The 26,745-nt window shown below is 31.5% G+C and overlaps 1 protein-coding gene across 1 annotated transcript; it reads left to right on the top strand.

Annotated features, from left to right (window-relative positions):
• Nucleotide 1: 1 nt before the first annotated feature.
• LOC139521714 (lateral signaling target protein 2 homolog) lies at nucleotides 2–24,399 on the top strand. Its single transcript, XM_071315271.1, has 12 exons — nucleotides 2–115; nucleotides 7,029–7,307; nucleotides 7,891–8,037; nucleotides 8,466–8,518; nucleotides 11,593–11,682; nucleotides 12,099–12,188; nucleotides 13,113–13,214; nucleotides 13,962–15,146; nucleotides 15,813–15,982; nucleotides 17,392–17,601; nucleotides 18,867–18,970; nucleotides 23,487–24,399. The coding sequence occupies exons 1-12, from the start codon at nucleotides 80–82 to the stop codon at nucleotides 23,607–23,609; spliced, it is 2,589 nt and encodes an 862-aa protein (XP_071171372.1). The 5' UTR covers nucleotides 2–79; the 3' UTR covers nucleotides 23,610–24,399.
• Nucleotides 24,400–26,745: the final 2,346 nt, after the last annotated feature.

Below are 26,745 nucleotides of genomic sequence, written 5' to 3'. Positions count from 1 at the left end.
TATGGAAATGACGTGCATTCATGAACTTTTACGATGACTAATATGATACTGTTGACATGAAACACGAACTACTTAAATAATGTACTCCATAAGAAGATGGTTATTTAGACCAAAGGTTTCGTATCGTTTCATAATGAGCACACATAGTATGGTAAACACTGATATTGACAAGAAAACAAGATTCCAGATATATCGTATCTCTTTGTCGGGTTTTGTCGTGGCTTTGTCTTCAGGTGTTGTTTATGTTTTCTAGCATATCCTGTTTCAAAACACTCCTTTGTACTTTCTGTTCATTATCACGTTATACAATTAATTCATTTTTATTACTTATGAAATAATGTGTCTAAAATTATAATTCTGTACATCGCCATGTACAGCTTTAAAACATTTTCACTTTATATAGGAAGTTCTTTGTTTTGGTATCACTAGCAGGTTGTTGTGGCCCCAAGTCAATCCATCCTAAGTTGATCTGATCCAGCCCATAATAAAATAATGAATAACCTTATCGCTAATCCCGGCTGACTGGGCCGCTTGAACTTTTGACGCAAACAACAATTCCTTTTCCATTCTGGCGTCAGATATTTTGTTTTATGACGTCAAAATTTTACGGGAACCTGTGTGATATCCAGTAATGGCGGACAAATAGCGATAAGGTGTATTACCTGTGGAATGCAGTCACTAATTAGTGACAAGAAGACTATTTTATGACGCAAAAACCTTTTTTTTTTTTTATTAAGATTACTAATTCCAATAAATAGAAAGGAAATTTATAAATAAATTATTAATTTTTCTTGTGTTTTAGAACAATAATATATTTATCTTATTCATGTAATTTGTTTTTAAAACTCTGTACAATATATAATAAATTGTGATTTTTTTTTTCTCCATCATTTCATTTTGTGTATTGCCTCATTAATTGGTATCATGTTGATGCATAGGTTAATTTTGATTGAAGATTAAAGTAAATTAATGAAAATTTTTAGTTTTCACTATTTATAATGATTGTACATGCATATTCTGGCGCGTGTAATTGTATAGTCTGACGAAGTTGGACCCTGAACAGTTGGGCAAATTTGGACACAATATTTAAGCTTGATACTGTTTGAATTTGGATTGTGATCAAATTTTTGACATAATATAGGTTTCAGACACAAAAAAAATGTCAAGGTCTTACAAATCTATTGGTAAATATATATTGTGCAATTCAAGATTTCTTTTTGAAACTTTTCCAAAATTTGAAGAAGAAAAAAATTCAAACCCCTTAAAAAAAACGGAACCACTAAACTTTTTTTACCCCCCTTTTGGAGTAAATACCCAAACACTCTATCCCAGCCTTTCTTTTGTGATAGGAACTTTGTGATACAATGTCAGAGATATCCATACACTGACACACAAGTTATTGTCCAGAAACTACAAAAATGCTTGGTTTTTTGTCCCTTTTGAGCCCTTTATTCCCAAACTGTTGACACCATAGACCCCGAAATTAATCAAAACCTTAAACTTGTGGTATAAAACATTGAGGTACAATTTCAGAGCAATTGAAATACACATGTTTTTATCCTGAAAGTAGAAAAATGCTTGTTAATTCCTAAACCCGTTGGACCATCATCCCCAAAATCAATCTCAACCTTCCTTTTAAAGTAGTAGGTCTGGTAAGGGCCGATTTTGGCCTCAAATTTCAGGTTCATCTAACGAAATATTTTCGACACTTTTTAAATACTTAACTGTCTATTTCAATAGACCACTTTCGAGTTCATCCGTCACCGGAAAAAACTCTTCAATTATACGCGGCTTTATGACGTCATTTACCAGATAGAGGGGGTCGCCTGTATCCCTGCACTATTTACGTTCATCAAGCGTCTTGGTGATCGTCATTGTGCAGGATAAACTAGAAATAATGGTTGTTCTGTAGGTACTTGATGACAACTCCCTAATGACATCAATGCTGATTCAATTTTGAGAATTCAATTTGTCGTATAATTCGTACAATATAGAATTATAGTTTTCCAACCACTTGCTCAACATTGGAATGGAAGTGACGACGCCCCTAAACGCACAAATGACGTTCACTAAAACCAGAGTTTTTGACGGAAATGCATCGAACTCGAAAGTTGTCTATTGATTCAATTAGTTTTTGTGAAAGAGTTAAACTGATTTAGTCATTAAAAACGGTCCGATTCAAGCTTAAATATGAAAAATCTATTAAATACATGTATGCCAAAAAACGTCACTTTTCAGATGGTTTTTGTCAAAAATGAAAGTGGCCGCATCCGTGTTCATCCTCAACCTTTATATATGTTATGTATTATCATCAAATACAACTTACATTTTCAATATTATGAATGAACACGAATGCGGCCACTTTCATTTGAGACGGAAATCGTCTAAAATTTAACTAAGGCCAACCTTAAAAATATGTTAGTTTGCAGTTTTCCGACTACCTTCAGCCTGAAGGGTCGGTAGGTAGGAAAAATATTTTATTTAATCAGCCAAAATACAGTTTAAACAAGCAGTTATACTAAACCAAATTTCTTGTGAAGAAAAAAAAACATTTTAAAACAACAAACACTGGACATGCTGAAAACCAACATCAAATGAACAGGCATTTTCAGATCAAAAACTTTTTAACCAAAACTGAAACTTTAACATAGTGTCATTATCCAATTTATGACATAAAATATGGTATAATTATTAAATACTGGAACACTTATAAACAAGGAATGTCATTATGACTAGAACTGTTTTAAAGAAATATATTCAGACATGTATGCTTCTTGACTAGAATGTTTTCATGAGTAGAGTATTTTCATCAGAAAAATGTAGATATTAAAGATTTATAAGACTATGTATTAAAGAGTGTATTTTTAATAAAAAAAAATAACCATTGAATCTTCCTCAATTGAAAAAAAGGCCACTTGAAAAAAAAAGTATTAAGACATTCGACTGTTTTCATATTTCTAACAATATTTAATTATATGTGATAAGGTTATATTTTTGCCAGGCTTAATGAAAACCAAAGAAATCTAAAGTTTGGGGTGAAATCCATAGCACCCCATTAAAAGTAAATGGTCTGTACTGAAATGTTTTTAATGCATAAAAAAAATTGGCAGCATAGCTCCTAAGGACATGTTTTAATTGAATTCACACAGGCCACACATTTTGGGTATATTTAATATCGTAAGAAAGAGAATAATTGCAATGAGTGGGGCAGCCCCCCTTATCCTAAGGAAGCATACTCATTGCAATCGAAGATAGATTTAATATAGAGAGAGTATATTTATTTTTCAAGCTAACCATTCATTTTCTCTACATCTTTGTGTAGTTAGGTTTGCTTCTTATTGATTTGGCATGATCTATATCCATTAACATTTCAAATGAGCCCTTCCTCCGTACAGGCGTGTTTACAGATATCCATGAAGATTTAAGTAACGGAGGAGTGGTTTCATCTTTGTCGTCTTCACAACAATTTGTAGAAAATATGTCATACTTCAAGCTGCTGTCGAATTTTTTAACCACTGAAATTGGTTCCATAAAGTCAGGCTCCACAGATTCTGTACCCGATCTGTTTGAGACAGGATGGTTATCGTGTCAGTTATGAATATCTGCTGCATCATCGTCAATGATATCATCACACATCATTACATGTGCCTGAATCTGTATAAACAGTTTACTAATAAACTTTTTTGTTTGTTATTTGTCCTAAAATTGACACGAGACGACAGCGTAAAGTACTCCTCCGTGACTTCATGGATACCTGTAAACAATTTCCATGTGCTTTATCATTAAATGGTCACATGAATGCTTGACGGGAAGCTAAGAAAAACTGAACTTGAAATGCGTAATTGACCCAGCCTTTAAATCATTTCTGGATTGGACCCAAAGTTCCCGATCGCGTCAATAGAAGTATTAAAAAAAAATTCTTCAAATTTAAAGCAATAAAATTTTCACAGTCGGGAGGATTTTCAAGGGTCGGTCGGTTAACTGCAAACAAACAATATTTTAATTTAAGCCTAAAATGTGAAGATTTCAGTAATTTAGCATGACTTAATGACGCAAGTACCTGATATATGTGCATAGTATTGTCAAAAACAGCCCATATTTATGTAGCAGAAGCATTCTACTTTCCAGTAAATAGCTAAAAGATTACATTTTCACGATTTTGTAAAAATGATATATTTTGGGGCCAAAAAGGGGTCTTACTGAACCTACTCCTTTGAAAGAGATCCATTCATGTTAATTAAAGTAATTGTCTGGAAACCAAATGTGTCTTCGGACGACACAAAAGACGGCGACATCATACCATTATACGATCCCAAATTTTTTTTTGGGGTCGTATAAAAACTACACAATATCTTTTTTCCTTACAATGTTTAATTTCTTCATAAAAAAAAATGACATCACTTTATTACTTTTCATATATTAGATAAAAATGAAATGTTTATTTTTATGCCCCACCTACGATAGTTTATGCCCACCTACGATAGTAGAGGGGCATTATGTTTTCTGATCTGTGCGTCTGTCCTTCTGGCCGTCTGTCCGTCCGTTCATGTTAAAGTTTTTGGTCAAGGGAGTTTTTGATGAAGTTGAAGTCCAATCACCTTGAAACTTTGTACACATGTACCCTATGATATGACCTTTCTAATTTTAATGACAAATTAGAGTTTTGACCCCAATTTTACGGACCATTAACATAGAAAATGATAGTGCGAGTGGGGCATCCGTGTACTATGGACACATTCTTGTTTTAATGTTTATTTGAAATTAGTAATCTTAATCTAAAAAAAAGTGTTTTCTATATGTTGTGTATTGGAGCTGCATTATGTACAATGAAAGACTTTTACATTGATTGGTAAAGGTGTCCCCATAAAACATGAAAAAGGCCTAAATAATAAAATAAAAAAAACTTTTATAAGTTGCTTACATCCACCTCATTTGAACTTGGGGGGATACTGTGGATTCATTATTATTAGTGGGATACCAATGTTTTTAATTTAATTTCATTGGTGCAGGGGAACCACATATTTCAATGTTCAACAAACTACAAATTTTCCTTAAGGCATGTATGCAGACTTTTCAAAACCACGAAATTTAATATCAACGAAAGTTTAAGTTTCCCTCATTCTACGAAAATTAGTACCCACAAAAAAATTAACGAATCCACACTGAGTAGTTGTCTTATTGGCAATCATACCACATATCCTTATATTTTTATAAAGAAAATGTAAATATATACATATGTTGACACAATTTTGTGATTTCACTACTTTTCATTCAGGCTAATGTACTTGCATTCTATTTTAGGTGTTAGCATTCCCAATGAAAGAAATTCAAGGAATAACCATAAAAGTTGTGTTGCCATGTATGTGTTAGCGGCAATAAGTGAAATTAGGCATTAAGCTTAAATCCTAGGCAATAAGCTAACGCCTAGGCAGTAAGTCTACTGCCTAAATGATGTTAGGCATTAGTCTTAAATCCTAGGATTTAAGCTTAAATCCTGAAAAATGTGTGCAGGCATTACGCTTAATGCCTAAAATGTAAATGCAGGTAAATAAAAGACATTTATTCATTTTTAAATTAAAATACATTTGTTACATAATAACATTATGATAACTGTGGCCTGTTTATCGACACTGTCCTAAGATTAGTCCTATAAGATATTCTTAGGACAGAAAATATGATCTAGTTAGGATCGACTTACGACATTTCTCAGCATGCTGCACATCGAAGCTATCTGAGGATTATATTAGCTGGGATGTCCTAAGTATTGGCGTAAAAGAAAATAGCAAATGAAAAAAATGAAATATTGTATCAAATTCAACCAAAAACTTTAATTCATAAACCGATTAATCATTAGAAAATATTTATTAGTTTTAAATGAAAGGTTATAAATAATTTTTATATTAAAATTGTAGATCTAAACTCTTTTTGAAACAAAATATAAGTAAAAAAATATAACTACGTTTTATATTACTAGAATTGAACAAAATAATTGTAAATAGTTAAAATTAAATATATAATCGGTAAAATCATTTTATGCTTTAAGGGACCTGAATTCGAAGCGTCACGGTTTCATACTTAAAAGTTCATAGGAAAATCTCGTGCATCTTTCATATAAATACTCAATACTTCAACTATTTTATTTTATTACTGCAAATAACATACGTTTGAAAACGAGCAGAAGAAAAAAAATCGAATTTCACCGATTTTAACGATGCAAAAGTACAGGGCCCAGTGTCATTCTAAATATAAAAAAGAAGATGTGGCATGATTACCAATATGAAAAATCTCCACACGAGATCAGAAATAAATTCACTTATAAAATATGTTATTTATATCTTAAAATGCATCAAATAATAATTTAGAAATATAAAACCTTGATAGAAATTTGTGTTAAAAAATCATTTTGTTATCCCAAATTTTGGAACCATTAACAAATACAATCTACTTATCCAATAAAAAAAAATGGAAAATGGTGTGATAAAAAAAATCATATCTTAATTTGGTCTACTTTTGACCAGTTCAAACTAGCTTGACTAATGAAGTTTACAAATTTTCAAATAAATATATAATCATAATTATTCTATAGAATCTGCCCCCTTTTTCAATTGGATACAATTACTTTTTTAAAGTCTTTTTGATACTTAGTAATACCACACAAACATGAAAAAAGTATGAGTTAATTCTGTTTTTCAACTGCTTAAATTACTAAATAATCTTACTAAATTTGAAGATCTGTCAAATGAATGTATATTTATAAACGACTCTACATCAAGAATAAATCACCCAATATGCATAAATTCCAGAGTTTACTTATTGCCTAAAATTATGTTCGGCAATAGGATGAATAATCATCATCAGATTTCAGGCAATAAGCTTAATGCCTGAAAATTTCAGGCAATAACTTAATGCCTAGGCGTTAGCTTATTGCCTAGGATTTAAGCTTAATGCCTAATTTTACTTATTGCCGCTAACATATGCATCTAATCTATATCAAGTGTTATTTTGATTTTAAATGTTGTTTTTTTTAGAAAACTGATGCAGCCCTGTTAGCCAAATTCTATTTTACTGATGAAGAGTTGAACTTGGTTGCTGCAGAATTAGATAGTTTTGATGGTCGAAAAGATCCAGAGAGATGTACAGCTCTAGTGACAAAGTTGAGGTCCTGTCAGGACAAAGTATTGAATGTTATAGAGAAAATAATCTCTGATGCCATACCAACACTTAAAGCTAACCGTGATTTCAGGGTTAAGTTTCCAGATGATGTCCTGCAAGAAAGTTTGGCAGGACAGTTGTGGTTTGGAGCTGAGGTTAGTACAGAATGAAATATTTGTTGCTTTAATAAAGGTAAGGGCATATTAGTTTCGGCACATGCTATAATGTGTAATTCTATCTGAAATAATTTTCTTATAGAATGTGGTAAAAAAAGATGGGATACAAACATCTATATCTTCTATTACCTTAGCTGTATTTCACAAAACTTTTAGGAATTCTTTGTCCTCAGTGCTCTCCAACTTCAAACTTTATTTGGCCTTTTTTTATTCGAGCGTCACTGATGAGTCTTTTGCAGGCCAAACTCGTGTCTGGCGCAAATACAAAATTTCAATACTGTTATCTATGATGAGTTTATTTCTAGATATTAGCATGATAAGATTGTATTCAAAAATTTATTTTTCACCAGGAGATATGAGATTTTTTGGTAGAAAATGTAACACTTCAGACTTACTACACATGCTACATACATATATCTATGGTTAAATTTTGGTAACTTGTGGTTTAAGGTTGTTGTGTAATGGCATTTATTCCATGTCTTTTTAACTTGGTATAATGTAGTCTTTAAATAAATGATATCTAATGCAGATAATCAACCTTCAACTTTTAATTGTTTTACAGTGCCTTGCTGCTGGTTCCAGTATAATGAACAGGGAACTAGAGAGTGCCAGTATGAGACCACTTGCCCGTGCCTTAACTAAAAACCTAGACAGATTAAGATCATTACTAAGAGAACAATGTTTGCGTAGTTATTCTTATAATGAAAGGGTAAGAAGGTTTTTTCTTGGCTGACACATAGTTTAACTCAAATGATAAGGATGCAAAAACAATCTTATTTTATGTAATTTTTCACAAAATTTGAACTTTAATTTTAGACTTTGTTTTATATTATTGATAGGGTGGATTTTTATTTGTTTAATGTCCATGTTCAGGACAATCTATCTTAGTGCTTATTATCAGTCGTCTGTTTAAGCAGACAAGACATATCTCTGTGTTTACAGTTTAAGCAGACAACACATATCTCTGTGTTTACAGTTTAAGCAGACAAGATCTCTGTGTTTACAGTTTAAGCAGACAAGAGATATCTCTGTGTTTACTGTTTAAGCAGACAAGACATATCTCTGTGTTTACTGTTTAAGCAGACAAGACATATCTCTGTGTTTACAGTTAATTAATTAGATGATATTTTTTTTCAGATTAAAGAAGCTTTGGTGATTTTTGATAAATTGTTTGCAGAATTTGAATACAGGTAATACATTAGTAATTTTGAAAACACAGCAATTTCTCTTAAATTCTTCTTTTCCTCTTATTTTGGTAGAACTTCAGACTTTCTACATTTTTTTTTTAGATTGAAGAGTATCTGTTATTAAAACCCAAATAAATATTAGAAAATTGCATTTTTTAGAAAGCAATTAGTTTATATATTTGACTGGGTATGAATGGAATAGTAAGTTCATTATCCGCAAGGTGCAACTATTGCCTTGAGTCGTAGCGATGGAAATGTTTCTATCTAAGGAGACAATAAACTTACTTTGCCATGAAAATCCAGTCAGCAAGTGTTTTATTATACCGAGACAACAGACATTATGAATACCTGTTTTAAATCAACTATTGTACTAATATAAAAAGCAGAAACACAACCATACTGTTTTACATTTACATCACATATATTCTGAATGCTAAAGCTACGTCCCACTGTGACTCCACACTGATGTCAGCCCTAGATACAATAGGTAATTTGCGATGTTGTAACTCCTGGGGTATTCTCAACATTATTCAATCCCTTAGTTGCATATGAAATTCTGCAAAATATAATGGCGCTTGCGGTCAAATAGTTCAACCCTTTCAATTTGAAAGATACCGAAATTATTGTGTACTTATTTTATATATAGTAACATGAGGCTATAAATCGTTTATAGTCTTCCAATTTGAAAGGTACCGAAAATATTGTGTACTTATTTTATATATAGTAAAATGAGAACTAAGCTACTTACTAAGGTATAATGAATTGATATGTTCATAAATACAGATAAAATACTAAAATGAGTAAAAGCCTTATCAGTATGTAATATGTCTACTTGTTATTACATTGTAGTTATGTTTAGTACTATGTGTACTTTTTATTACATTGTAGTTATGTTAGTACTATGTAATATGTCCTCTTTCTAATAATAATCTTTATTTGTCATATAAGTAACATTGTACTTGTGACATAAACAAAAGTAACAACAACAATAGAATAACTGAGTTGAACACACACATATCTAAATTTATACAAGTAAAACTAACGAAGAGTCCCCTGTCCTCAGCTCTAAAGACTGTTTTATAAAGGAACCTGTTTTTTTCACTTGGTTTATATTAGGACTACTAGTTAGCTCACCTGGCCCGAAGGGCCAAGTGAGCTTTTCCCATCACTTTGCGTCTGTCGTCCGTTGTCGTTGTTAACTTTTACAAAAATCTTCTCCTCTGAAACTGCTGGGCCAAATTAAACCAAACTTTGCCACAATCATCATTGGGGTATCTAGTTTAAAAAATGAGTGGTGTGACCCGGTCAACCAACCAAGATGGCCGCCACGGCTAAAAATAGAACATAGGGGTAAAATGCAGTTTTTGCCTTATAACTCAAAAACCAAAGCATTTAGAGCAAATCTGATATGGGTAAAATTGTTTATCAGGTCAAAATTTATCTGCCCTGAAATCTTCAGATGAATCGGAAAACCTGTTGTTGGGTTGCTGCCCCTGAATTGGTAATTTTAAGGAAATTTTGCTGTTTTTGGTTATTATCTTGAATATTATTATAGATAGAGATAAACTGTTTACAGCAATAATGTTCACCAAAGTTAGATCTACAAATAAGTCAACATGACCGAAATGGTCAGTTGACCCCTTTAGGAGTTATTGCCCTTTATAGTCAGATTTTAACCATTTTTTGTAAATCTTAGTAATCTTTTACAAAAATCTTCTTTTCTGAAACTACTGGGCCAAATTAATCCAAACTTGGCCACAATCAGCTTTGGGGTATTGAGTTTAAAAAATGTGTGGCGTGAAGCCGCCCTGGCTAAAAATAGAACATAGGGGTAAAATGCAGTTTTTGCCTTATAACTCAAAAACCAAAGCATTTAGAGCAAATCTGATATGGGTAAAATTGTTTATCAGGTCAAAATTTATCTGCCCTGAAATCTTCAGATGAATCGGAAAACCTGTTGTTGGGTTGCTGCCCCTAAATTGGTAATTTTAAGGAAATTTTACTGTTTTGGGTTATTATCTTGAATATTATTATAGATAGAGATAAACTTTAAACAGCAATAATGTACAGCAAAGTAAGATTTACAAATAAGTCAACATAACTGAAATGGTCAATTGACCCCCTAAGGAGTTATTGTCCTTTATAGTCAATTTTTAACAATTTTTACTAACATTTTCCACTGAAACTACTGGCCCAAGTTCATTATAGATAGAGATAACTGTAAGCAGCAAGAATGTTTAGTAAAGTAAGACGTACAAACACATCATGATCAACAAAACACAATTTTGTCATGAATCCATCTGCTTCCTTTGTTTAATATTCCCATAGACCAAGGTGAGCGACACAGGCTCTTTAGAGCCTCTAGTTTTTCAGTATCAGATAGATTTGGAAACATAGGATTATCTATTGCCATGTCATTAAAAAGTTTAATATGAAAAACATTATTAATTTGACAGTAGAGGAAGAAAGTGATTTTCATCTTCTAAGGTTTTACAAGTTGGACATGTTCTATTATCTCGAGGTATTTTTAGATATCTGCCCTTCTCAATGAGCAAATTATGGTCACTAATTCTAATTTTTGTAAATAAACTTCTAGTTTCAAAATTTGAATATCTTAGATAAAATTCTTGGTCTTGTTTGACTTTAATATTATTGTAAAGAAAAAGTTTGTTATTTTCGTTCAAACTGTTTATTTTATTTCCCAGTAGTTCTGAAAAAAAAGTTGCTTGTAATATTCTTAATCCAAGTCTTTAGTTTGTTTACTTGTTCCATATTTTGACAGGACATTATTTTTTTGTATATCAATACATTGTAGTTATGCTAGGACTACATAATATGTAGTCTTTTTATTACATTGTAGTTATGTATGTCTACTGTTTGTTACATTGTAGTTATGTATGTCTACTGTTTATTACATTGTAGTTATGTATGTCTACTGTTTGTTACATTGTAGTTATGTATGTCTACTGTTTATTACATTGTAGTTATGTATGTCTACTGTTTATTACATTTTAGTTATGTATGTCTACTGTTTATTACATTGTAGTTATGTATGTCTACTGTTTATTACATTGTAGTTATGTTAGTACTATGGTACCAGTGAAGAGTAAGAAGGAGTATGACCTTCTTCAGGAGATCACTGTTCTGTTCTCTGAAACAGTTCAGAGGTAAGGAAACTACATCAGACTTGTAAGAATTTAAAGATAATAACTCTTCTCTTTAGACCACATACAATGTAAATGTACTTCTCAAAGAATTGGAAATAAATATTTATTAAGATTAAGAGGATTTCAAAAGTCCAAAATCACTGGCAAAAAAGGTACAACATTTAATTATTTTTCCCCTGGATAACTGAATAATAGCAGTAACTTTTCAAGAGAAAACTGGTGTGAAAACCATATCTGGTATGTCAGTCTTTAATGGTTCCATAAATTTGAGGCAAACATGCTATAATTTTATAACCTGTTTTGATAAAGTTTTATATAATTATAATTCAAATTATTAAGAAAATTACCTTTCTTTCATAGGAATTAACCATTTGACAAAAGATACTTTGACATATGTATAATGATCCTGTTTTCAGGGCATTAAAGATAAAGTTATTAACTCAGGACCAGATAGATGATTGTGATCCAGCTTTAATGTTTACAATACCAAGATTAGCAATGGTTTGGTAGGTACCCCGGTATTAAATCCACACTTCAAAGAGGGACGAAAGATACCAGAGGGACATTTAAACTCATAGATCGAAAATTAACTGAAAACGTCATGGCTAAAAATAAAAAGACAAATTATAGTACAGAAGACACAATATAAAAACCTTAAGACTAAGCAATACAAACCCAACCAAAAACTGGGGGTGATCTCAGGTGCCCCGGAAGGGTAAGCAGATCCTGCTCCACGTGTGGCACCCGTCGTGTTCATGCTGTAATGAAATATCATATTGAACAGATGATTTTGAAAGGTGTTTGAGCTCTATCCAATGCAAAAGGATTTAAAAATAGGATCAATGTTTGGTAAAACAATATAAAAATGATAAGATGAAGAATTACGACAAATGACACAACTATCTAGCAGAGACATAAGTAGAAGATGTAAACAACTATAAGTCACCTTTCTTATACATGTAGACTAGTAGTGCAATATAAGCAGATATAGAAAGTCTTCTTCTCCAGAATTTTACAATAGCATCCTAAAATATTGGAAATATATGCACATATCTTTTTGAAAGATTCATTTCTGGTAGTATCAGATAACAAAAATATTAACAATAGAGTACCATGATGCTAAAATGTTCTAGAAGAAAAAGCACATTTTGTTTGAAGAAAATACTAACATGACTAACAGACATCAGATATAAAAATAAAAGACAAAACTTCCAAGTTGTGATCTACAATACATTACACACTAAATTCAAATGTTGCAACACCAACCCCACCAAAGTTTTTAGTGATTTATATATGTTAGTTGTTTATCAAGAATATTATTTTATTGACACACGAACATATTAAACTCATTTACTCACGATTGTGCAGTATCCTGTTCTCTTTGTCTAGCCACAATTATTGTATGAATAACACAGACTGATTGTTTTCAGTGGGCTACTTATTTATCCAAATGGACCATTGAATCCTATATGTGATCGATTGGAAATGTCAGAAATGTTCAGACCATTCCAGACTTTGTTGATAAAAATAAAGTAAGTAATCTTTTTACTGTCCATGTTGTACTTTTCAGTAGGTATTATGATAAAAGCCATTTGTTTTGGCATCAACTTTTCAAAAAAAAAGTAAAGTTCTTTGAAGTTTTTTATGATGATTTTATTGAATCATGATTGGAATTTAGAAATGTCAGTTGAAGTGTCAGGAACTTGTGGAAATTTGCTTATTTGTCCTAAAATCTCCATTTTACACATAACGTTTGTCCAATTTTAGCAGAATTAGATATGAGCCATAAACCTTATCTTATACAGGTGATTTGTTGATTGCTTAACATCCAAATCCAAATTATTTCATGCCTGTTCAGAAGGAGAACAAATTTACATACAAGAAAAGAAGTTTTATCTTTGCAATCATCTTTGCATTAGACATCTTGTGGCAATATATCTGCTTAGATTAAGATTTCACTTATACTCAAATATTGATATAAATAAGATCTCATAATGATATCTGACTGAATAAAAGTGTGCTTCTTAATGTCAAATTTCATTGTCTTATGGTGAATTGTGGTTACATTTTGGCAAAGTACAGATAAATATCTGTGGAATGTATAATTTCCTGAGCCAATTGAAACATTTATTTATTTGCTATTCATAGATACAATAATGTACATACAGTCTGAAGAAACAAGAGTAAAATGAGGGGGAACAAACACAACTTTTATACATATACGAGATACAAATCAAGCACCAGAATAGTATAAAGAACAAATTTATGTTTCTTTGTAGAGAATTATTACAGACACTGTCACCACAGGAGCTAGCATCATTAGAAAAATCCTTATGTACAAATGAACCTGTTGAGAAAGTCATACCAAAAACTACATTGGTGAGCCAGAACTCTCAAACAGATCCTGGCTTTGAAGATAGTACAGAAGAGACTGACAACAATGCAGATATCACTGTTACTTTGGAAAAAACTTTGGACAATAAGTCCAATGAAACATTAGACAAAATAAGCCAGCTAGATGAATCTCAGCAAACTTTGTCACCAAGTGATGATAGGAATTTTGTTTCACATTTAAATAAATCTGAAAGTCGTGACTCAGGACTACAAAGTGAGAATACCAGTACCTCTGGCACAGTTTCTTGTGGGATTGTCTCCCCTGATGAAGAAAATAGTTTTGTGGGAACTAATGAAGTTTTGGATGATACAAACAGTGCAACACCCAAAGAGGTGGACATCTGTGATAATGAAACTGTTGCTGTGGTTACAAATAGTACTCACAGCACAGAATCTTTAGGAGATAATAATATTTGTGATACTACCAATGCAGAAAATATTCATGACATATGTCTTTCAATAATTAATGATATAGTAAATATTTGTGCAGGGCAGCCTTCTAATGACTTTAATTCTGAAATTCCACAAATGGCATCTTATAATTTGTGTTCAGACTGTGATAAACAAACCGAGGATTTAAATTCAGTGTCAAAACTTGAAAATAGAAAACAGACTGAAAATCAGGCGGATATAAAAGTAACATCTGATTCAAAAATTTTACAGGAAACAGAAAATTATCCCAGTGCACAAGGTTGTAGTAATGTTTCTCCATCAGAGGCATCTAAAAGTGACAAAAAACAAGTATCTGAACAACCTCTTGACGAACAACAAAGTTGTAGTACTTCAAGGTCACATTCTAAACCAACACAAAATAGAAAACCACCTATAGATAGAATACATTGTAAAACTGGATCCACCGCAAAATCAGGAACACAGAAAGGAAAATCTGACCCAAGTGCTAAGTCAGAGACACAGAAAGGAAAAACAAGATCTAGTAGTTCAATACAAGAAACACATAGAAATAAAACTGGACGACATGATACCCGAGTTAGACGTGTTAGATACCGTGGAACTATCAGCAACACCTTCACTAGTGTGCATGAAAATAACTATGACTGGGAAAGAGATAGGTCAGTAACTGGGTAGTGCCATTATAAATGTAAACTGAAATTATTGCAATTTTTTGCAATTTTTTTGTATGAATTTAACATACTTTTTGGCTCTATCACAATAATAATTCCACACAATAATTTCTGACTTTACTAGTAGCTTGTGAGAGATCGTACTAAATAGTTCAGCTTATATTTTAAAGCTTAAAAGAAAAAGAACATATTACTTTCATAGTACTACTAAATGCTATAATTGTATTTAAGCAACTGGTTCAGCGAATGGGAAGTTATATATGATAACTTTATTTATTGCTATAGAGCCTGGGATTTGTTCATCCTGAATGCCAATATTTTATTATTAATTTAACCGTTTTTTCCTCCCTCGTTGGGACAACAGAGACAAAGTTTGTGATAAAAAAAATCAATAAAGGCCTATAACAGTACACAGAAAGCCTCACTATTCAGCTATTGTAAAATGATTTAGATCTTAGTGAAATAATAAGTAACAAAAATCAATATGAACTAGGTATTTTCTATATATTTAAAAAATTTTAAATGTTTTTTCGTTATTTAACTCCCTTTGCTTTGATAAAAACAAAATGTAGAATGACTGTTGGCGTCTTTTTCAAAAAATGTATTTTTTTCTGCAAATGAAATAATTCTTAAATAATACATGTTATATTTCAGTAGTGACAGCAGTGGTAGTTCAGATACCAGTTCTTACACATCAGATAGCCAAGATGATGAAGAAATAGAACTTGCTGTCAAAGCTGCTGCTGTGGCATCAAAGAAAGAAATCCGGTCCAGATTTCGTAGTAGTAGTGATCTTATCCACAGACTATTTGTTTGTATATCAGGTAAGACTGTGATTCCCTTCTCTCATCCACAGACTATTTGTTTGAATATCAGGTAAGACTGTGATTCCCTTCTCTCATCCACAGACTATTTGTTTGTATATCAGGTAAGACTGTGATTCCCTTCTCTCATCCACAGACTATTTGTTTGTATATCAGGTAAGACTGTGATTCCCTTCTCTCATCCACAGACTATTTGTTTGTATATCAGGTAAGACTGTGATTCCCTTCTCTCATCCACAGACTATTTGTTTGTATATCAGGTAAGACTGTGATTCCCTTCTCTCATCCACAGACTATTTGTTTGTATATCAGGTAAGACTGTGATTCCCTTCTCTCATCCACAGACTATTTGTTTGTATATCAGGTAAGACTGTGATTCCCTTCTCTCATCCACAGACTATTTGTTTGTATATCAGGTAAGACTGTGATTCCCTTCTCTCATCCACAGACTATTTGTTTGTATATCAGGTAAGACTGTGATTCCCTTCTCTCATCATCATAATCAGATCATACAGATTAAGGCTTCCCAAAAAAAATATCTGTGATTTTAAGAACTACTACACTTATACATGCAATGTGTAAAAACAATATGTTTGTAAGTATTTTAAAAATACAATTATTTAGTAAAGCATACTGTACCGTAATTATAAACTATGTATATGGTACTTTCCTAATTTGTGAAGGTATACTATATGGCTGAGGCATACAATTTCCATATGATTTTACTCTGCACTGTATGGGAGCACTTTTAGTTTTACATATGTTACCCGATTTCTGCTTAGCTTTAAATTAAGTTTTTTAAGCATTATCAGGTGTACAATCCTTGACAGATGGTAAGATATTAATATATAAAATTCAATAAACATGAAAGGTTTATATCATCAATATCTTGGACAACTTTCGAAAATAAGTGCCAATCAAATATTTTCAAAACAGTTATACTCCTTGTATTATATAGAAAATTGCATTGTAAGTCTTCTCACGTCTTCTCATGTCTTCTCACATCTGCATTCCTTTGAAGATTGTTATGAAATTTATATTCAAGGGCTATACATCATGTACATGTATCAGCAGTGTCTGTGATGTGTTCGAAAAATCTCCACAAATCGATTTATCTTTATAGAAATTATGTCCATTTTAAAAGTGAATTCTATAGAAAATGGCATTATATGTACTCTCAAGTGAACAATTTTTGTCAGATATTGATGAATTAATTAATATCAAAGATTTATATTAACATTGTCTTGGAAATGTTTCAAATAAAGGGCGATCAACAATTTTCAAAAGAGTTATATATATATTCCTCTTGAAATTTACATCTAATGTCTTAGGTGGGTTCTATGAAGCTTATAGAACATTTGTTAACTAATTGCAACAGATTTGTTCATGTGTGATCATTTGTCTTTTAGGTGTAGCCGATCAGCTGCAAACAAACTATGCAGGGGATTTAAGAAATATTTTGAAGAGTGTCTTTGATATGAATTCATCAAGTGAACCAGATGAAATAGAAAGTGTAGGAACGAAGTTTGATAGAACACAACACATTCAGGCACAATTACAGGCTGCAAGAGTCAACAGATATCGCCGTAGCAATAGTAATCATAGTCACAGAAGTAGAGGTTTGTTAAATGTACACTTATTCCTCTTTATGGTTGACCCATCAAAAATTTTAAAGATCTCAGGAATGTAATCCATATGCAGCTGATATGGATGTTTCTATTATAAAATTACTTGCAATATTTATAGATTATTGTTGATCATCTCGACGAGATTGAATTTTCAAAAGTAATCGAGTTGAGGTGACCAATGATAATTTATCGCTATTTTACCTATAATGACGTTGTCAATTTCATGTCAATTTCATTAGCAACGCCACGTGCATCCTTAATTTCTTTTCCTCCATTGAATTTTTTTTTTTGCATACTTGATTCGCATAAAATGCTGTAAATATGCTTTAAAGAATTCATGCAGTGCGAAAAGCAAATATTTCATCAAATGAACTTGAGTCGGATATACCTTTGACATTCCTTTTCATATTGGATACCCATTTTTTATTAAGTTTACTACAGACACTTTGAAGTCAAAGCGTATCAACTGAGGTACTACACAGGAGTCAAAAGGCGTCGAACGGTCATTATGGAGTAAAGGGGGTGGCGTGAAAAGGAGTCATTATGGAGGAAAGGGTTAAGCGAGTAGCATGATATGAAAAATTATCACAAAAAAAAAAGATCACAGGAAATATGCACAAAATACTGATGATACTCTGTATCATAAGATGGTTTCTCTTTTATATTAATGCCATCAACTACCTTGATAGTTTCCTGGAAGCTTGCTCACCTCAAGTGTTGGTCTCATCAATGTCAAACTAAAGATTTTAAATTTTGTATTTGCAGCTTCTTTGCCAAGCATCCTGAATGTTTATGAAATATTAATTAACCAATTGATATTAAGCATCTATAAAATATAGACTTTTTTTTAAAAAGGTTCTTTCCTCGGTACCCAATAAATTAATATGGAAGGGAGTGTTCTAACATGATTTCTGATAACACCAGGTTGCTTAAAAAGGCATTAACATATCAAAATGGTCACAATGGCTGTTGTGATTCTTATCTTAGGACATATATGGCTGGGTTTTGTTTTAATTATAAAGTATTGAAACTTTTTTCCTGATCATTCGAATAAAAATAATACAGTTTAGTGAGAAAATAACAGTATGTACATGTATTATAAGCAAGTGGTTATATTTTATATAAAAAAAAAACAAGCATGACACTATACATGATGTAGACACCAATTTCCTCATAATGTTACCAGAAGGAGACAGAGATGGGATTTTTAACTAAACTTGTATAAAGTACTGAAATTAATTGTTTTTTACTCCTAGAACCACCAGAATGGGTACCAGATGAACAGGCAATAAGTTGCTCATCATGTCAAGCTATATTTACTTTTGTAAGGAGACGACATCACTGCAGAAATTGTGGAAAGGTGAGTAAACTATAAAAGTCATTATGCTTCAAAATAATAAAAACAATGATCTAATGGAGACTTCCACACACTTTATCCAACTTTCAAAGTAGCAAGCATCATATATAAATAAAGAGCTGCTGAACCAACGCCTCTTATGTTTTGTGCTGGTAGAGTTCCCTTAAGTGGATACCAGATGGTATGCAGGGTTGTCAGATAAAAAAATCAAATACCGCTACATTGACAACAACACTTAAGTAAACTGCATCTTTTATTGTCAACATGTTTCGGCGATTAGATGAAGCCGATCTAATCATCGAAACATGTCGACAATAAAAGATGCAGTTTACTTAAGTGTTGTTGTCAATGTAGCGATATAAGCATCATATATGTAAAATATTGCAGATGTTTAACAATCATCACATATTTGCCATGGACCACTTGCAAAGTAACATGTTTCATTAAAAAAAATCCAATCTCATACCAACCCAATACATACTGATAGTATATTATAACAAAATATTAGGAATCCACTTATATGCATCCAAAACAAAACATAATTTAAATGGATACACTATTACATAGGTATTAATTTAATAAAACTAATGGCAATACGACAAACTTTGAAGCATTTTTGGAAAATGACGCAGTCATTGTTCCATTACTGCCGACCTGAACTTCATTACATTTCTCTGCCTACCGCGCTTGGTTTCGTATTTACTATTTTCCATACAAACTGGAATCTGCTTGTGTTATCATTATCTTTTATGCATGATCATTGTGTAGTTATCAGCCAGGAACCAGTTTACACTCGGTTTCATATTTACTATACAAACTAACTGGTTTCTGCTTGTATTCCACTACACTCGAAAGTGTTGTAGTGTGACGGGAACCAGTTTAGAATTTGTAAACTACAAAACGTAATCGGTTATTGTTCATTCTGTTTTGGTGTTTCATACCGACTTATATAGTTTGAATAAGCTTAAGACCCTTCAAACATTAATGTGATAGGTATATTAAAGACTGTTTTACAAAAGGATGGAACTGTTTTACTTTCAAAGTCGTACTATAGTGATATCTGTCATGTACGGATTTCCACTCTCACCGGTTAATTTCTTCTTTTACACGTGCTTTTGAAACTTCCTGTTTAAACATCGCAAGTTTCAAAAATGTTATTTGAGTGAATTAAACTTATTTTTACAATCATGAAGCGTTCCAGAATCATTTTCAAGCAGTTTCTTCTTCTCTTTGATGATGGAAAATAGGTTTTCTCAAGAAAATACCGCAAACGATCGCAGAGGAATTGAAATGTACAAGTCAAGTCGGCACCTGGTTAAATTGGCATCTAGTCAAATCGGCACCTATTTGACGTCAATTCGGCATCCAATAATATTTGTTATAATATTTTCTATTCAATTAATTAATAACTGTTACCAAGTACATAGTGAATATGTTGTTGTGTATTTAGGTAAACAAGGAAACCAAAGTGAATATGTTGTTGTGTATAAAGGTAAACAACGAAGCCCTTACCCAACTGTTGTTCTAACAATTAGACAATTATTAAAATATAATGGAAAACTATGAGTCCCTTTCAATAAATCAAACTTTCATGCCAAATAATTAGCAAATTTAAGGTGTTTTTTTTTCAGTAAAGTTTAAACATCATTAAACCAAAAATCCCGTAAAATGCTCAACTGGTTAAAATAATGCATAAAAATATCCAATATCTCATGTATTAGTCCAAATAATTATGACGTCTGGCAAGGATATTTTTTTTTCTGGGACGCCTTCCTACGACGTTCGTAGGAAGGCGTCCCAGAAAATAATTAACATAGCCTTGCGGTCATAGGAAGGTGTCCCAGAATAAAATTAAAAAAGCCTTGCCAGACGTAATAATTATTTGGACTACTCATATATATTACATTAAAAATACACCAAAAAAGTCATTTAGATGAGAAAAATAAATATATATACAAAATGTACATGAACACCCAAAAATGTGAAAGTTAGTATTTAACTCTTTTTGCTTAAATACTGAAAAAATTCTGGCAACCCCTTTCTTTTTTTACTCTTTTTGCTTAAAATACTGTTAAAAATATATATTTAACATGGGTGACGAATTGACTATATCAGGTGTCGATTTAACCAGGTGCTGGTGTAGGATTAAATAGTGTCCCCCATGAAATTATGTCCCATGGACCAAATTTCATGGATATGATCTATGAAATTTGGTCCAGGACATAATTTTATTATAAAATATTGTCCACCTCTATGTAAAAGTGTCCCTTGACAATAAATACTATTGTGACCTTCGTTGGACATTTTTTCATAGTGAAATCATGTCCATATTGCATAAAAGTCTTGTCTAATACCAAAAAATTTATTTAACAAAAAATAATAAGACTTAATTGACATTTGTATTTAAATAAGCAATAGGAATCTATGAATTATTTTTAACATCTTTGAATTATCCTTTTTAACAAGATCAATAATGTCAGGAATAATATTCATAAATGCTTGATTGCCGTTTCTTCTTGCGCATACGTTTCGGTCTCGGAGGCGTCACGAGAATGTCCTGTTCAATAACAGTTATATCATCAGTTGGGATAGTGTTATTGTTGTCCTGTTCAACGGGTAGAAACATATCCCTAAGAGAAACGTCAAATAAATCAAATGATGATGTGTTTAATGGGGATTTACGTTTGGACTGAGCAGAAGGAAAATCATCTACATATATTTGCTCATTATTTTCATCATCACTAGTACATGTAATAGCCTCTGCTTCATAGTGAACTCCAGTTTGATCATGTAGATGAACTATTGCTTCTATATTTATACGGTGCATGTTTTTTTCATTCAACTCACATGAAGTGTCCTCAACACATTCTTGATCAACATTTCTGTGTAGTCTTTATTTAATTTTCAATTATGATTTAACTAATTGATTAAAACATTTAAATGATTTCTAAATTATTTCCCTTGCATAGGGACAGAAAAAAATAGCTACACTATGAAATATTATCCTTTGGGACATAATTTTATAAATCATCCATGAAATTATGTGCAAGTACTAGGGACAATTTTTCACTAGGGGAGACACTATTTTATGGTTTACAAATGTGATATTTTGTCCCATGAACAAAATTTCACAGCTGAACTGTGAAATAATGTTCTAGAGGACACAATTTCATGGGACACTTTTTTGGCTTACACTGGTTTGTCCAGGTGCCAATTTAACCAGGTGCTGGTTTGACTAGAATTCTTTGACAAATGTTTGAAATTACCTGAGTTTCATTAGACCTTTGATAACAGTAACAAAAAGGTTATTTACTTAATATTTTGTGAGAGAAGGGGGTTCAGACTGTGGTATCAGGTCTGTTCGCGCCCAATACACTTTCGCACCCTACACGTTCGCACCCAAGGTCCGTTCGCACTCTACTCATTCGCGCCCAATTTTAATTCAAATTCAAGTTGAATAATTGGAAAATCATGATTGTTGTTTTAAATTGCTTTGGTGTAAATACTGAATGTATTTATAGCTTGGTATGAGTAAAACATTGAAGATTTTAAAGGAAAAACACAAAAGATAATTGTTTTTAACAGCTTGGTCCCTTTGATCTGAAACAACGAAGCAATAAAATATAGGAACCAAAATATAGCAATCCACTATTATAACCAAAACATGATAAAATTTATTCAACACACAGAAAAAAACATAGTCAGAATCTCACTTCATTTTGAAACAAGTCAATGAAACAAAGTTATAGCAATACATTAACCAAAACATGATTAAGAGTTATTCAACACAAAATAAAACGTTGACAAAATACCACTTTATTTAGAAAGGATTATTATTATTTTTAACAATACCCTATCCAAAACATGATTAAGATTTATTCAACACTTTATTTTGAGACAATGACAACAATTAGAAAACACTTGCTTACACAAAACCAATTAAGATTGGGTGCGAACATGTAGGGTGTGAAAGTGAAAGGGGGCGAACATGAGTGGGCGCGAACGGACCCGGATTCAAACTATGTACCAGTGAGAAATATACAAGCCTTTCTACGGTATTTATTTGTACAAATTCAGGTAGTCTTGACCTATTCATTTATCTTAAAAAAACAGCCAGTTGTCACCTTCACTTCACACACACACATATACAAGTATCAATTATATGCTTACAAGACATGTTGCATTGTTAAACTAATTAAGGTATGTGAAAATCAAGACTTGCATAAAAACTATCCCAATATTAGAGACGGTGGCATCATTTTTCTTCAGAGCTTTCAGCTCTTTGATTAAAGCAAAATGTGGAACTTTGAGCTTAAACATTGTCCCATTCTCCTAGTGTGGTGATCTATATGACTTAAACATTGTCCCTTTCTCCTAGTGTGGTGATCTATATGACTTAAACATTGTCCCATTCTCCTAGTGTGGTGATCTATATGACTTAAACATTGTCCATTTCTCCTAGTGTGGTGATCTATATGACTTCATTTATGTTAAATGATTAATATTTGTATCATTTCAGATATTCTGTGGTCAGTGTTCCAACAATAATGTACCCCTCCCACACTTTGGACATTCAACGCCAGTCCGAGTCTGCAACAGATGTTTTATGTTCCAAGTAACACCATTTGTATCAGAAAGTTGAAGAGTTCAGTTTATTTCAAACATTGTCAGAGCACACTATAAGATTTACTGAGTTATTTATTAGCAGCTGCATTTAAATTTGTTATACAGAATTTATTATTTTCCATCATCATTTTTTTTTAATTGGATTTTTGTATGCCATATCATGCCGTTTAAAAAAAAGAATAGAAAAGTTATTTAAAGAGAATAGTATTTTATACAGTCAAAGGAAACATAAATAACAGATATTTCATCATTTTCCTTCACACAACAAATTTTGTACTTTTTCAACTTGCTGTTTCTGTCAATTGTTTACGGACCCTTTATTTTTATGCCCCACCTACGATAGTAGAGGGGCATTATTTTTTCTGGTCTGTGCGTCCATCTATTCGTTCGTTCCTTTGTTCGTCAAGCTTCAGGTTAAAGTTTTTGGTCAAGGTAGTTTTTGATGAAGCTGAAATCCAATCAACTTGAAACTTAGTACACATGTTCCTTATGATATGATCTTTCTAATTTTTAAGACAAATTAGACTTTTGACCCCAATTTCACAGTCCACTGAACAAAGAAAATGGAAGTGTGAGTTTTAGGTTAAAGTTTTTGGTCAAGGTAGTTTTTGATGAAGTTCAAGTCCAATCAACTTGAAACTTAGTACACATGTTCCCTATGATATGACATTTCTAATTTTAATGCCAAATTAGATTTTTTACCAATTAAACGGTCCATTGAACATGGAAAATAATAGTGCGAGTGGGGCATTCGTGTACTTTGGACACATTCTTGTTCATTTATATTTTTAACCAGATTAAGAAAACAATGAAGGAAGAAACTACTATTTTTGTGTAATAGTTAAAATATGTATCACATTTATGAAGGGGGAAAGATTTTTTTCTTCTGTTTTTTTATTATTTTCTCTATTAGAACTGAAAAAGGTTTATCTGTTTATTAAGCTTTTTGTCTTCAAATGAACACATCAGATAGTACAAAAAAAAGCATTCAGTTTTAAAAAATATTTTAATCAATTCGGGAGTTGGAACCCCCTTTTTTTTTGGGATGATCAGTGGATTTGAATGGAGAAATGTAGTTGGAACACCCCCCTCCCCCTTTTTTTTTAAATGGCTGGATCTGCCTCTGCATTATCAGTAGAAGGATCAAACAGTTGCTAGTTTCTCTTGTGTAACCAATCAGTGTGCAGACATCACTTTCAGTAGAAATTATAATACTTTTGTACCACATGGACTTTATATACCTCTATATCGCTGCTCATACTTGAGTTATTCACCTGTAACCATGCATGATTTAAATAACCTTTCAAATTTTCACTGGAAAAAAAGTGAAAAAGTGCAGCCATGCTTAAAAGTTGGGAATTGTAATAAATGATGAGGGAGATAAGCTCTAACCTTTGTTAATTTAGTGCAGGATATTGATAGAGCAGGTGCTTGTTATAATTTATACAGTAGTGCTAACAGTCAAATAACACCGTGCTAAATCTCCACAAGACCTTTGGTTGCTCACCTGGATTATTCCTTATTTTATAAGAACTAGGAAATATTATGTAGATCTTGGATTTTGTTGTTTCAATATTCAAATTATTGTATTATTTATTAGTATTTGGTATTATATCTTTAATTGAATGGTTTTGTAAATGTATATTCTTTATTTATTCCTGAATCCAAACAAGATAGTAAAATATTAGTACATTAGATAATATTACTTCATTCTGGAAGTTCTTAAACAAATTAACAAAATGTTAATAAGAGATGCTATTCCTTCAAACAACACATACTAATGAATTGCAAAAAAGGGCCTAGTTGCACAAGTTCTGTATCATTTTCATAAATTCAGCAGAATTTTGACATCAATAAAATCAATAAAATTCAATTTATGAATTTTCTAACATATTTATTTTTAAGCTGCAGCTTTTCTTGGTTTGATCCATTTTGAATGAACATAAATGAATTCATATCAAAATCTACCTGAATAAGAACAGTAGTTAACAGAAAGGTTTTTTAATATGTAAAGACTATGTCTTTATATGAATTTTCTAAGCATTTAGATATTTACAGATATATATATATTATATTAATACTTTTGTGTGCTTTAAGCTAAATGTATGATAATTTTATTATTATCCCGGTATTTCATTAGTTACAATAAATTTTGTATTATTTAGTTGCTGTTTTATGTTAAATTAAGTTTCATCAGTTTGTATGGTGCTTTGTGTTGCTGTGTTATGCCTCATTTTGTTTTGTTAAATTAGCATTTTGTATTAGTTCCCCTGAATTGTTATGTTTTATTTGTTAACCCATACTTACTGCTTTAAACAATCATTTCTTTTATTTGTATAAACTTTTGTACTATGCATTTGTCATGTGTTTATATGCTTAATATTTAATAGTTATTTTGATCTGTAAAAGAGTTTTTTATCATGACAGTTTCATTAAATCATTTTTTGTCATTCATTAATTAAATAAGCACTATACAAGCTTATATATTTTTATGGTATGATAGTATAATACATTTGAAACTAAAAGTGATGAGAAATAACCACTAGTACTTCTGTTTTATCAGTGTACTTTGCACATAATATATTTATATTGAAATAGCAATCATGTTTTGACTGAAAATTAATAAATAGTAGTCAATTTTCTTTGCAAATTACTTGCATTTTTGTAGTTCATTGTTTTTAATCCAAACCTATGGAAATTTTATTTTTTTCTGACACAAAACATTAATTAATATAGTAATTATTAAATTAAATCATTATATATTTTCTATTGTTCTTCCTGCTAGAATAATTTCATTGAATAAAATACATTTACCACTAAAAATACGAAGTTTTCTTAACACCCCTGTAAAGTAAAGACACTCAATTATTAAGGTTAGATGGTACGTGAAGGCGGGATACATTAATCTCACCACATTTCTGAAAATACAAATACACCCACTGTCAATACAAACTAAGTCATACTGAAAAGCTTAATATTAATAATAATTTTCATACTTTATTTAAAGACTTAATTTCAGAGTCATGAAAAAATATTTTTTTTTTTTACTTATTTAATGCTTTGTTTCTATAATCTTTAAAAGTTTGGTCACTAAAGTGATTAAACATTATATTCTAAGGGTTGTGTATGCTTAGGTTGTAACTTGCAATACA

Source organism: Mytilus edulis, chromosome 4 (assembly GCF_963676685.1).
Source record: "Mytilus edulis chromosome 4, xbMytEdul2.2, whole genome shotgun sequence".
NCBI classification, from domain to species: Eukaryota; Metazoa; Mollusca; class Bivalvia; order Mytilida; family Mytilidae; genus Mytilus; species Mytilus edulis.
The sequence above is the reverse complement of the archived record's forward strand: the minus strand, read 5'-3'. Positions and strand labels throughout refer to the sequence as shown.

Excerpts from the sequence above, each read along its gene's own strand:
- LOC139521714 (XM_071315271.1), top strand. The coding sequence starts at position 80 with ATGTACTCCATAAGAAGATGGTTATTTAGACCAAAG. Across the intron at positions 17,602-18,866 it reads TCATAGTCACAGAAGTAGAG|AACCACCAGAATGGGTACCA; the intron begins GTTTGTTAAATG and ends TTTTACTCCTAG. Across the intron at positions 18,971-23,486 it reads ACTGCAGAAATTGTGGAAAG|ATATTCTGTGGTCAGTGTTC; the intron begins GTGAGTAAACTA and ends GTATCATTTCAG.